This window comes from Cinclus cinclus, chromosome 3, assembly GCF_963662255.1.
Source record: "Cinclus cinclus chromosome 3, bCinCin1.1, whole genome shotgun sequence".
In the NCBI taxonomy this organism is placed as follows: Eukaryota; Metazoa; Chordata; class Aves; order Passeriformes; family Cinclidae; genus Cinclus; species Cinclus cinclus.
In genome coordinates this window covers 12,279,381-12,291,653 of record NC_085048.1, presented here as the reverse complement: position 1 = coordinate 12,291,653, position 12,273 = coordinate 12,279,381, and the positions used below count along the sequence as shown (strand labels likewise).

At 36.1% G+C, this 12,273-nt stretch overlaps 1 protein-coding gene across 1 annotated transcript in view; it reads right to left on the bottom strand.

Annotated features, from left to right (window-relative positions):
• NBAS (NBAS subunit of NRZ tethering complex) overlaps positions 1 to 12,273 on the bottom strand; it is a 160,253-nt gene that overhangs the window by 131,368 nt on the left and 16,612 nt on the right. Inside the window, exons 12-19 of the mRNA XM_062489692.1 lie at positions 8,875 to 9,003; positions 6,957 to 7,020; positions 5,516 to 5,709; positions 4,208 to 4,465; positions 3,277 to 3,402; positions 1,819 to 1,970; positions 921 to 1,055; positions 571 to 649 (exon numbers count right to left, since the gene is read on the bottom strand). Coding sequence (XP_062345676.1) covers positions 571 to 649; positions 921 to 1,055; positions 1,819 to 1,970; positions 3,277 to 3,402; positions 4,208 to 4,465; positions 5,516 to 5,709; positions 6,957 to 7,020; positions 8,875 to 9,003 — 1,137 coding nt within the window. The remainder of the gene's footprint in view (positions 1 to 570; positions 650 to 920; positions 1,056 to 1,818; positions 1,971 to 3,276; positions 3,403 to 4,207; positions 4,466 to 5,515; positions 5,710 to 6,956; positions 7,021 to 8,874; positions 9,004 to 12,273) is intronic.

Here is a 12,273-nt window from a genome sequence, read left to right as displayed (position 1 = left end):
AAAAGCAGGCACAGCTTTTGTTTCAGTATGAAAAAAAACAGATGCATTTTTGGTTGATAAGCTAAGGCAATTTTCTGCTTTAAGGTTTAGACATCATTAGTTACAGAGATGTGGTAAAAGCACGTAATGGAAGCATGTGCATTGCCAACTGAAAATTTTAAATTTAAAAACTTAGTAAAATAAAGTTTGATATTCCAAAAAACTTTCATAACCTCATGGGAGAAAAAGATTTGTTAGAGAACCTGCACAGAACCTGCCAATTTGACTGACAGGGAAATATTACAGTAACCCTGCCTGAACTCCACATCCCATAATTCAATTCCCTAGAGACACAGGATGTTCAAAGTAGGCTTGTGCCCAACTGCACCTCTCAAGACTAGAGGCCATCCTTTTGAAACAGTGAAGCAGGAGAAACACAATCACTTGAACAGAAAACATATTTTCTCCAGTGACAGACGAGCCTTTCAATAAGGCTGAAAACATCAGTACCACAATAAACAATAAAAAAGGATAAGATGATGTGATGCAAAAGTTGCAGGAATACCTATGGTGTGAGAACTCAGAACTCACCTCATAGGTCTCAAGGCGATCGAGGTAAGTTAACAGCTTCAGCCTGCTACGGCAGAGCTCCTTCTGCTCCAGTGTCAGCCTGCATTCAGAACAGCCATTTCCACGTTTGCCATTAATATTTTATGTCATGTACACAGCAGGACAAAAGTTACACATTTTAACGACTTTGTGCATTTGGATATATCAAGAAATTAAGTAAACTAAGAACTTTGACACAATATAACACCAACTGAAATTTAAACCACTTTTCTGGCAGGAATAATATATATAAGAGTAATTATGCTCTTGCAACTGGGTAGTTAATGCAAGCCAATAATTCTGAATAAAACACGGCCTAACATTTCATTTACTTTGAGAAGTTTACTGATAACAGCAATTCTTGACGCTTCTTGGCCTCTTTCTCCTGTCTAGTATCCATTTCTTCATCTGGTGACAAAAGGTCTTCATAGGGAATTTCAATGTCCACTTCCCCCGGCAAGATAAATCTGGAAGACAAAAATCAACAATCCAAGCAAGTAAGCAGGAACTAATTTTTGAAGAGTCATAATAAAACAGCTTTATATCCATTTTGACTAAAAATCTGCACATTTATAAAAAAATACTGAATTTTTGTGTTGTAAACAAGCAGGGATTCTTCCCAAGCCAACAAGAGACAACAACTCTTGTTTCCACTCCCCTCTTAAAAAAAAAAACCAAAACCAAATCTGATAGAAGTTTCTGAATTCCATAGCCAGCAGTGGGATTGGCAGCAGCTCTACAGCACACAATGGTAATAGAAGACTGCACAAAGAAAGAACTTTCTATTTTCACCACCAGAAACTGAACACTGAGGAGAATTGTCTCTACTGTGTCTCGCTTCAACTTAATCAATACAATTAAGACATATAACAAAACACATTTTTAGGGTGAGTTACAGCTTTCAGAAGCAGCAAGAGAAACAAATTCTCATAGTAAAATACAGACATCATAAATTCCCTCTGATGAAGAAATTACAGGGCATATATTTACAATGAACACTGTATTTTATATACATACAGAAGTAAAATGTATAGGTACTTTGAGGACATCTATAGAATAGTCTGAGTCAAAGCATACCCTTTCTTTATGTCCTGCAAAAGCTTCTCAATATTTTCAATAGTGGTTGATAAGAAAAAATAAATATTACCAAATTACTATGAAATACTTTACACACCATTCTTTGATAAGAAAACAAACAAACAAACAAACAAAAAAATACTCTTCCCAAACCTGCCACCATCTTCTCCTTTTCCTATGGCCACAAGAGCCTCTAAGTCTGTGCCTTTCAAGCCATACTGAAGCAGCTTCTTAGCAGCATCTGCATTTTCTGGAACTCTTTCCAAGCACTCATGAAGAACCCATGCACGCTTCTTGATTTTGCTCTGTCCAAGAATAAGAGCACAGACACAATGTCACATGCTCTACTCCAAAGCACTGGAACCTGACATTAGGTTAAAGTTTCCTCATATATTTCTTCCACCTAAGAAAAAGTCAAGCTTCTCTGGTGACTGACAATGCAAAACAACAAAAGACATGAGAACACAATAAACACAATTCTCTCAGAGTATATGTGGCAGAAAAGAGCACAGAAATACCAGATGATATAGTAGAACTTCCACAACAACCGGAACAGAAGTTATTATTTGTATTTTCCAATTAATGTCACTTTTTACACTAAATAAAATGTGATGGTTTGGGGGTAAAATACATGTTTCATAAACCAAGTGTATATATTCCACAATAGCAACTAGAGTCATTTTCAATACCATCCTCTTCACATGCCAGTAAGATTCTGTGACAGAAAAGGTACCAGACTTACAAAATAGATCCTCCTTATCTGCTGATCTTTGGTTGACATTACAGAACACATACAGAATGGCTAGATTTTGACATTCAGTGAATATCTGACTTGTAAAAAAATAGATTCTATTTCTCTTCATCTCTTGTAGTACTTTAGCCAAGACTAGCTTACCTACCTATGCTACTATAGATACACTAATATACCTATATACTAATATACACCATATACCAATATACAGTATTACTAATACTGTATCTACTGTACTAATGCTAAGCTATATATTACTACTCTATACTAACAGTGTATTTCTATTACTAATACTTTACCACAACCATGAGGGCACACAATTTGACACCATTTTTCTGCTGAGTTAGAAGTCTTTCTTCCAAGCAAAAAAAACCCCATGTTGAATTCTACTGAAAAGCTCAAGTTATTGTTTGCAGAATTCACTGTAAATTTTGTTATTCAAACTTTGCAATATAGCTACTGATACCAACTTCATCTTATCAGTTTATTTATTTTCTATATTAATTGGAAGTTTAAACAGTTGCTTTTTCCAATTATTATTCTTCATTTGCCAAGCAATAATCTACTGTTGCATGTGGGGGGAGAGATTATACAGAGAAAGTGTGTTGCTATTAACAGAAGTTAGATGATATTCCAAAATAAAGACTTCCATAAACTGCCAAGGTTTCTAGATCAGGCCTTCAGTTGAATTGCTCTCTTACACACAGCATGAAATGGAATTTGCAGGACAATTCTTCAAACTGCCACCAATTTATGTTGCATAAATTAGAATACAATTGAAAATTCCATTTCTGTAAAGATAATACAGTCAGTCTGATAAGAAAGCCAAAAAAAAAAAAAATCACAAAACACAAACACACCAAGTAGTCTTGAATTGAAGCAACATTAACAGCTGACTTCCTCCACTGTCTTTGGTACACGAGATCAGAATCAAGGCCGTACGTCTGAGCTAAAGATAAAGCTTCCCCATATTCTTCATTATCAATCTAAAAAGCAAACACATGAAAATGAAAGTCATCTGATTTCCACATAGAACAATGAATTGTTAATTCTATGCGCTGACAGAGGTAGAGGGATAATTACTCTGGGTATGCATAAGCAGCTAGGAAAGAGACTGGTTCAAGATACAGATAAGTAAGATTCAGATCTGATGAAGACTTCCGGAAAATCAGAGATTTTCCCCTCAAATAAAAGGAAGATGCTGTTTAGGTTACATCATATTAGTTATACATCTTGTATTTAGTCTGACATCAGCATTCCCTGGGAACTGTAACAGTTACAGAGTGGGCTGGTTTACCATAAGAACATGTGCAGTGGCCTGGACAAAGTAGTCTGTCCACAAGTCCTAAAAACAATGTAGCATCTGTTTAGTAAGAATGAGTCAGAGGCGTAATCTGTACATATACATGAAAAAACATGCACAACATTCACAGAAGACTCTAAGTTAACTGACTCCTGGGCCAACAACAAGTTAAACTGACTTAATTCTATATATTTGCCAAGTCTTTCACCACATGCAAACACATGAGTACATGTCCAAGTCTAGCCAAGCCAATGATGCACAGTGTCTCCCAGTGGAAACAGCACCTCATTTCAGTTATTATAATGCTAGTTTTAAAAAAGGATAAAGGATCCATTTGATCAGTTGACACAGCACACTGTCAGGTAAGAGACTCTAAGAAATATGTGCCTAAATCCTTTTGTCAACACAGCAGGAATTAAAAGAAAAATAAAAAGCTCTTTCTAAATAAAGCTGATTAAGAGAGATGTGACTTTTCCTTCTAGACCTACTTTTCTCTGGTACAGTTCCTCTGGAGTCGTGGATCTTAAGCTGACAAGGCGGAAATTCTTTGTAATAGTACGTGGTCGTTTCCGTGGAGGAGCAAATCGTTCCATTTCTGTTACAAAGTACAGGCCTTGCTTCAGGTAGCTGAAGTATCTGTCCTTGGCAGAAGTTTCATCATCTGAGTCTGACTCATCTTCTCCCTCATCTTCATCACCAGGCCTGCTCTCCAAGCGCAGTCTTTTTGGAACAAGTTTCATCTCACACTGCACAGAAAACATGAACAAGAAGCATCCACTTAGTACACCTAAACCAGTTTAGTAAGAACTGAGTACATCTCCACTTCCAGGACTTCCTCTCTCCTTTAAACCCTTTGTTTGCTTAACCTTTTCCACAAACCCTGACTGCATCTGGCTCCTGGATCTGATGTTTCATCCCTCACCCACCAAAGTGGAGGCTTCTTAGTAATGTGCCTTTACACTACACCTCCTGCACCAGCCAAGACAGGGCAGAATGGTGGAGACATCTTCCCATGCTTTTCTACACCTTGCCGCAGCATATGGGAGTCTTTTCAGCTCTCAGCTATTCAAAGAAATGTTTTCTGTTCAACACAATCTCAGACTATATCCTTAGGCTGCAGTATGCCAGGCACTGGCTGCATATATTATTTTTCCAGCTTTCCAAAAACACACACACAAGCTTTGGTGTGCACTTAAATTCTGATTCTAATATTAAACTTTGGATTAAGATGTTTAAGACCTATTTCAATATAAGCATTAGAAAAGAGTAATTTTTCTCAGTTTTAAAGAAGATTACTGATGATCTTTACGATATTCTACTCGCTTCTGGAATCCTACTAAAAATAAACAAAAAAATGTATCACTTATATGGCTCTGCCTTCATTGTGTTCCTCATGACTAACTGAAATGTATTCACTCTTTGTTTACAAGCCATGTATTTCCAAGTGGAAGAGGGATGGTTGCAGCGTTCTTCAGATGCACTGACATACAAGGCAATGTTATTGTCAACACAAATTCTTTTCTGTTGCAAGTTTCCTCACACTGAGATTCAATCGTACAAGAGTTTTGCCTCTAGTCTCCACAAGTTATTGTTTTATCAACTTTTTCTTATAACAGTTAAGCTGCAGCAAGTTCAGAATCTCCCTGCAATGCTACCTACAGATAAGGAAGCAGAATCACTTCTCTTATTAGTAGTAGCATCTTCTACTTTAACCTCCCTACCTTAGGATCACATACTAAAAAACCAAACTGTTATATGGCATTCCAAAAGGATACCTGCTTGTGCACATTCCTCACCTCCAGACTCAGAAATCCTCCATCGTGAGCTGAAGTGACCTGAGGAGAACTCTCAAACCATTCACAGGCCTTTCCCAGCAGGTTTCTTAATGTCTTGACTGATGACACAGTCAATGCACCAGAGCAGCGAGCCAGGATGACAGAATTATCTGCCCACCAATTTACATCTATCAATGGGTAATAGGATTCTTTATCTAAAATAAGAATGCACCATATAAAGAAAGATAATTTTAAATCACAGGTAAGAACAGAAGAGACTTCCATTATGAAGAAATATGGTCTAATCTAACAGATATTTATTGTTTTATTTGCAACCTTGGTTCACTAAGCCTGTATTTTATATCAATTACCTTTTACTAAACCATTTTTGTATTAAAAAAGCTGCTGAGTACAAAAAAAAAAATCACATAATTACAAATATAAATTATTTGGAAAAAAATGTACAGTAAACTGATTTACTTGAAAGAAAAGTGACAATTTTTTTATCACTGATAAAGATCTACTTCATTACCTATCAGGCCATCCTCAATATGACAACAAACCTAACAGAAATGAAAATCAGAAAAGGCTACACCGTTTCTGAGGACAAGTAAACATATCAACATATCTCAGGAGGAGGTTGTTAGGAATGTTAAACTAAAAAACCAAATAAACAAAAAAGTCTCTAGCACTGAGGATGGAAGCTGTGGCATTTCCAGTCACTGTCCTGATTATGGTAACTATGTATTGGGATAAAATGCTCATCAGAGAGAGGGCTCATTTTGCTCCCACGTGTCATTTTCCACTCCTCTGATGAAAACAACCTTTGCCCAAACAGCACTAAGAAACAGGTCACATAATTCCTTTTTTAATAGTGCATAATCAGCAGCCTACCTATGAAGGGCAGCTGAATTAACCCAAAGACAGAATCCCCAAGTAAAATATTGCAAAGAACCAGGAATCTTTTCATAATATAGATGTGTACAAGCAGCAGCAAATGGATCAAGGAATAGCTATTGATCTCTGCACTCTCGGAGCAGCCGTGCAATAACCAGGTGCTAAATGACTGCACAGATTGGCCTGAACTTTGGGAAAACAACAGAGAGTAGCCAGGTAAATCCAGTCAGAGGAAATTGTTTTAGAACCATTTCTAGCATTTTAAACAGATACCTTTAAGTTACAGTAGCTTTCAATATTTATTAGGCATTCACAGGACGAAAAAATTAAATCCTGTGCTAACTGAAATATCAGCTTCTTTATGGCTATAAAAGCATTTCTAAGAGAGAATCTGAAAAAAAAACACTATTTGTGACACCCATTTAGCTCTGCCACGCTACAAATTCAAATCATGCAGTTTTGGCAACCTGACAGATTTAATTAAGCCATTTCAGTCTTCATATATCTACATTACTGTTTTTAACTACACAGTGATATTAAATAATAATCTAACTGTACTGCATACCTTTTATTTTCTTTCTTTTTTCACTAGAGAGTCTCCAGTCTGGGTTAAGCTCATCATAGCCTGGCTGAAAAAAAAGAAAAATTGTAATCAAGTATATCTTTCTAACCCAAAATCCATTTATATACTCTGTTGCTGACCCACTCATTTTTCAATTAAAATGCTCCCTATAAATTCAAAATCTTCTCAAGCATAAACATACAACTGCTGTACTGTACTTTTCTACAGACAATTAAAACAAAAACCACAAGTCATGGCCTGACTGGCTTTAAACAGCAATCATACCCTAAAGATTTCTGAAATAAAAGTTTTCCAGCAACCAAAAGCCAAGTGTTTGCTTTTCATGTCTACATATAGGACTGCAGATGCAGGCACATAAAATAAAATCCAAAAGAGTCTGTGTAGTGGTCCTTTGTGACAATCTAGTACAGTTCTGTAAGCATTTTCCCCAGCTATTTTTAGAATTATAAAGCCCTTTTCAAGACTGATGCAAGAAAACAAGCAGCATTATTAACTGATGCTCTGCAAGGTTTAGAATTATGTTGCAGCACTGTTATTTTAAACGGGATTTAGCAGTGACAGAAATCCTGCCCCCAAGTGCAGTGCACTGGAAGTACAGGAAGCTGAAATAACTAAAGCACGTTTGGGTCAAGCAGAAGGTGCTTTTCAGACTTAATTTTTCAGTAGAAGCAGGAGAGTCTACTAATTGAAAGTAAATATGAGGCCACTGTAACTTAATTTCACACATATTATGAAAATACACGTTATACTTGGACACAAGTTTCACCTATAAAAAAATTTTGAGAACAGCCAAGCACTTAATATTCCTTTATATCACCCCTCACTGAATTATAAAGTCCTGAATGCTCCTTCAGAATAAAAATTCATTATTGCTAAAAAGAAAAAAATACAATTCACTGTAGGCATCCTTGAGCAAAATTTGTCTGTAGCATATATTAAAAATAGAGATAAATAGATATGCATATATAGACACACACACTTATCCCAACACTAGAGTAGAATTTCTTTGAGGGTTTTTTGTTTGTTTTGGTTGCTATTTAAAAATGCTTTTCTAAATAAGCTTGAAATTACATTTCGATCCCATTTGTTTACCGTGTTTGGAACTGATATTGGTTTATGTCTTGTAGGTTTAGAACAAAAAACACAGTACTTCAAGTGAAAAGCCTTTCTTTATCTACTAGTCAAGAAATTAATGGGAGGAAAATCAGAACACTTCACACACTAGTCTGCATCATTTCAGATTCTTCACTTTTCAGAATGCATCTCCTCATTAAAGTTGTTTTTTTTTCCTTTGAAAGCTAATTACCTTTATATTCCCTGTGTTTAAATTCACACAAATCACATGAAAGTTTGCCAGTGCCTGAGCAATTCCTCATGTAAGTTCCCCCACTTATTTTGGCAAACAATTCCTGTAGAAAGCATCGGACTTTAATAACAAATTGATTAAGAAAATATTCTGGAGCATCATCTGGAACTAGGTACGGTTAATTTGGAGGGAAGAACAGAATACATTAAGAAATCCAGCAAATTTGGTTTTTACCACTGAAACAAATTTACCCATGTTAGCCTGTACTTCTCTTCCATAACAGCATTTCAGTCTAATGGCATTGTAGTCTAATTCTAGCAGTGTTACCTACTTGGCACCAAAATGCCTCATGAAAAATTCATTGCAACATAATTGCTTCTTTTTCTTCATTTTTCAAGTTTACAGTTTATGGGTATAACACAGAAAGATTACTGTAAGAGTAAGTACAGGGCTCTTGAAAAACATGGAGCTGACTGGGAAGCTAGTATGTAGCTGAAGCACCACTACTCGAACTCCTCTCATCTCCTACAAAAGCACACTGCCATCGGAATAAAGTACATAATTTGGATTTCTAAATATGTACATTCTTCTTACCTGAGCAGTTTGGTCCCATTCTCCTTGTTGCCTGAGAGATGGAACAGACCAGATTGTCAGTTTTCCTGAGAAATGAATTGCTGCCAAAAGAGCTCCGTCAGGAGAAAGATTCATCTTGAAAACTCCATCCTGCCAAACATAATTTCCAAGCAAATAATCATAATAAAAATATATACCAAGGAATACCCCAAAAAATTCCTCCAAATATATTTTTTTCTATTTTAGGGAAACAAAAAATTGTAAAATCTCCCACTCTGAAAAGTTAACATGCCTTAAATTAAAAGCAAACAACAACAACAACAAAAAAAACCCTTATCCTAAAAGAAGATAGGAGATCAGTTGTCACATGGAAGAGTAAAAAAAGCCTGAATAAAGGAAGAACACTATCTTAGCATGAACGAGTCTTTAGGAATGCAAACTTCTGTATCATATTCCTATAGAGCAAATAAAACCTGGAAGTGAAGCATTCTTCAGAAAACATCCTGACAGCAATACAGAACTACCTGGAGGGAACACTTCAGGTCATTCTCTGTACAGAAAAAAAAAATGTTCAACAGCCTCAGTTTTCTACTATCCTGACTCTGGCCCACCCAAGGAAGACTATTACCAAACCACAGCTTAGTACAGCTCTTCCTCCCTGGGAGCAAACATCTATGTGGGCATTATTAAAAATCAAAATCTTAAATAAAAGGGGGATAAAAAGGTACAAGAAATACAGGCATTAAGAGAACTTGGAAGGAGCACATTGTTCATTTCAGGACATTGAATCAGAATCCAAGAATCTCTCAGTAGTAATATGGTGAGTATCAGATTAAGTCCATACAGATAAAATAATTCAACATTTATAATTAGCTCCATCAAGGCTACAAAAATTCTCCTGGATTAAGTTTTCCTTCAGCTTTGGATACCTTAAGAGGCAAAACATTCTTCTTACAAAACACCTTCTTAAGGATTCACAAAGTCCTGCACATTTACAACTGGATCTGTATGCTATTTCTACAAGACACTCTAAATACACACATAAATTTTAAAGTCAAATTTAGTGCCACTGGAAGTGAATAACCATTTCTCAAAATACGTTTTTCACATTTACTCATCCCTCTCCTAACAAAATTCTATGTTATCAGAAAGACCATTCAGTTCCTAAAGTCTCTCATCTTCCCTGAAAGACAGCAGGATGAAGACTCCCAAAAATCACATTGTTCATAAGATTTCATTTTGTTAGTTCAATTTAAAAAAAAAATTAATAAGTATTCAGAGTTAAAATTACCCAAGTCTGCAGGTATCAATTTCTAGGTCAGCACCTCTCGTCTCAGAAAATACCCCAACATAAATGAAGCACAGAACGGTCAGTTGACATCCATCAATAAAAAAGTTTCAATGGCATTTCTATAGAATGTTACTGGTAGGTATTATTTGAAGGTAAAAAAAATTATTTTCAGGTCAGGCTGTCTGTTTGGATGTGGGGTTATTTTTTTTTTTTTTTTCTTTGGCATTTTAAAGTTCTACGTATGCCATAGAAGCAATGACAATCAAGAAATCTTGTTTACTGTTGTACAGTGGTTTGCAGCTGTTGAGAGCACTCCTTAAATTCATGTCTAAACTGTGTTTTTAATTGAAAAGGAGAGCATTAAGGGTTTTAAGTTAGAAAAAAAATCATATTCTCTGATTATATTCTTAGGCAGCTGGAGTACTGCACTTTCAACTGCAGTTTGCCCAGGAATTGTACATGCCTTCAAATGGCAATTCTCTCTTTGCAAGTCAATCTGCATGCACAAAGGTCAAAGAACAAAAGACTCTTAAAGGACCTAGAAAAAAAATATATAACCCGTTCAGATAACTGATCAATGGTATACATCACAGATCTTGAAAGGAAGTAAACGTTTACTCAGCAGTCAGTAATAATTCTCTGGCTGTGAGATTTAGATATTGGTGGCCATTAACACACTCAAATTCATCACCCAAGCCCTGTTATCTATAAAAATTAATCAGTCCTTTGCCAAAGCAGGCAATGCTGCCTCCACAAACAGCTCGTCAGCTTAAGGGAACAGCAAAACAAGATGTTGAGAAACTCAGCAGGCTGCCACTTCATGTTTTTAAGTGTCATTTAACAACACTAAGAATCAAATCCCAGTGTAGCCAGTTCTAATATACAAGTCCTCTAGCTGCTGTGTCTGTCGTATTTTAACCCTGGTGTTAATTTCACACTAGGAATAAAAACTGTACCTTACATATTTAAGCCATAGTCTCCGAAATTGGATCAAAACATTCAAGGATGAATAAGTTTCCACATTTCTCCATTAATTTAGTACAGCTACATGCAGTACAAGCTTTTCAGCAAAAAATGCTTAATTCAGCCTTATCTTTAACATTTTCAATGAAGGAAATTAAACCCCTTCCCATTCCACCCTTGAGAAGGATTCAGAAAGATTTGATTTCCCTTTCCAATCAAGCAGACTTGTCTTTTAACCAATCACCTAAAACATCCCAAAAATCTATTAAGGTCATTTCCACCTCAGATCAGCCATTGTTTCTCTGAAGAGGACACAGAGTGAAGGTGGTAGACAGATTCTTTACTCCTTTCCTTGTAAACAAAAAATGGGAAAACATTTTTTTTTTTTTTACAAGAGCAAGGGGATAGAAAAAGGAATCAAACCCAGGCTACCTAAGATGAGTAGAAAAGAGATAAGAAAAGGAAGTGCAGTACTGCATGGGAAGTTCCTAAGGCATGTAGAAGAAAGCCATGAGCACTGCGTACAACACCTTAGAAATACATAAAGCACACACTCACACCTCAGCATGACATTCAAGATTTAGAACTCATTCATGGCAGAGAAGAACACAAGGTCTATACCCAGACTTTATTAAGAATAAGTTCATCAGGTTCACATATATCTTGGGAGTAGAAGTCTGACCTGCAATAAATTCTTGAAGCTACTTAGCAAAATGTTTCCATAGTATCTCAGACTGTAAAAATAAAGTCCTTGTGGTCTGCCCTATTTAAGCCATGAACAATTAGACTGAATCCACCCATTTTTTCTTCCCAACATGGTGTGAAAACTGTGGGCTGAGGATTTTTTCTTGTTTTCTAGTAGGATAGGTGTAGTGCAGAACACTAAGTTTTGTTCTCATTCTTTATCTCTTGGGTATGTATTTGAGAAACATCATCACGATCTACTTTCCTCCTGTAGAATATATAACACATCTAATATGGTCTGATTATCATATTCATTAACAAATAATTAGGCGGCTTCTTATACGTTCTTTTTTGAATAAGCCTTTACATTTAACACTGAACTCTACATCTCTAGACCTGCTCCTGAAACCCAGCGATTCAAGCTTCAGCAAATGAATTAACTGGATTTTTAGGAAAGCCAAGTAAGTGGCAATCTACTCTAT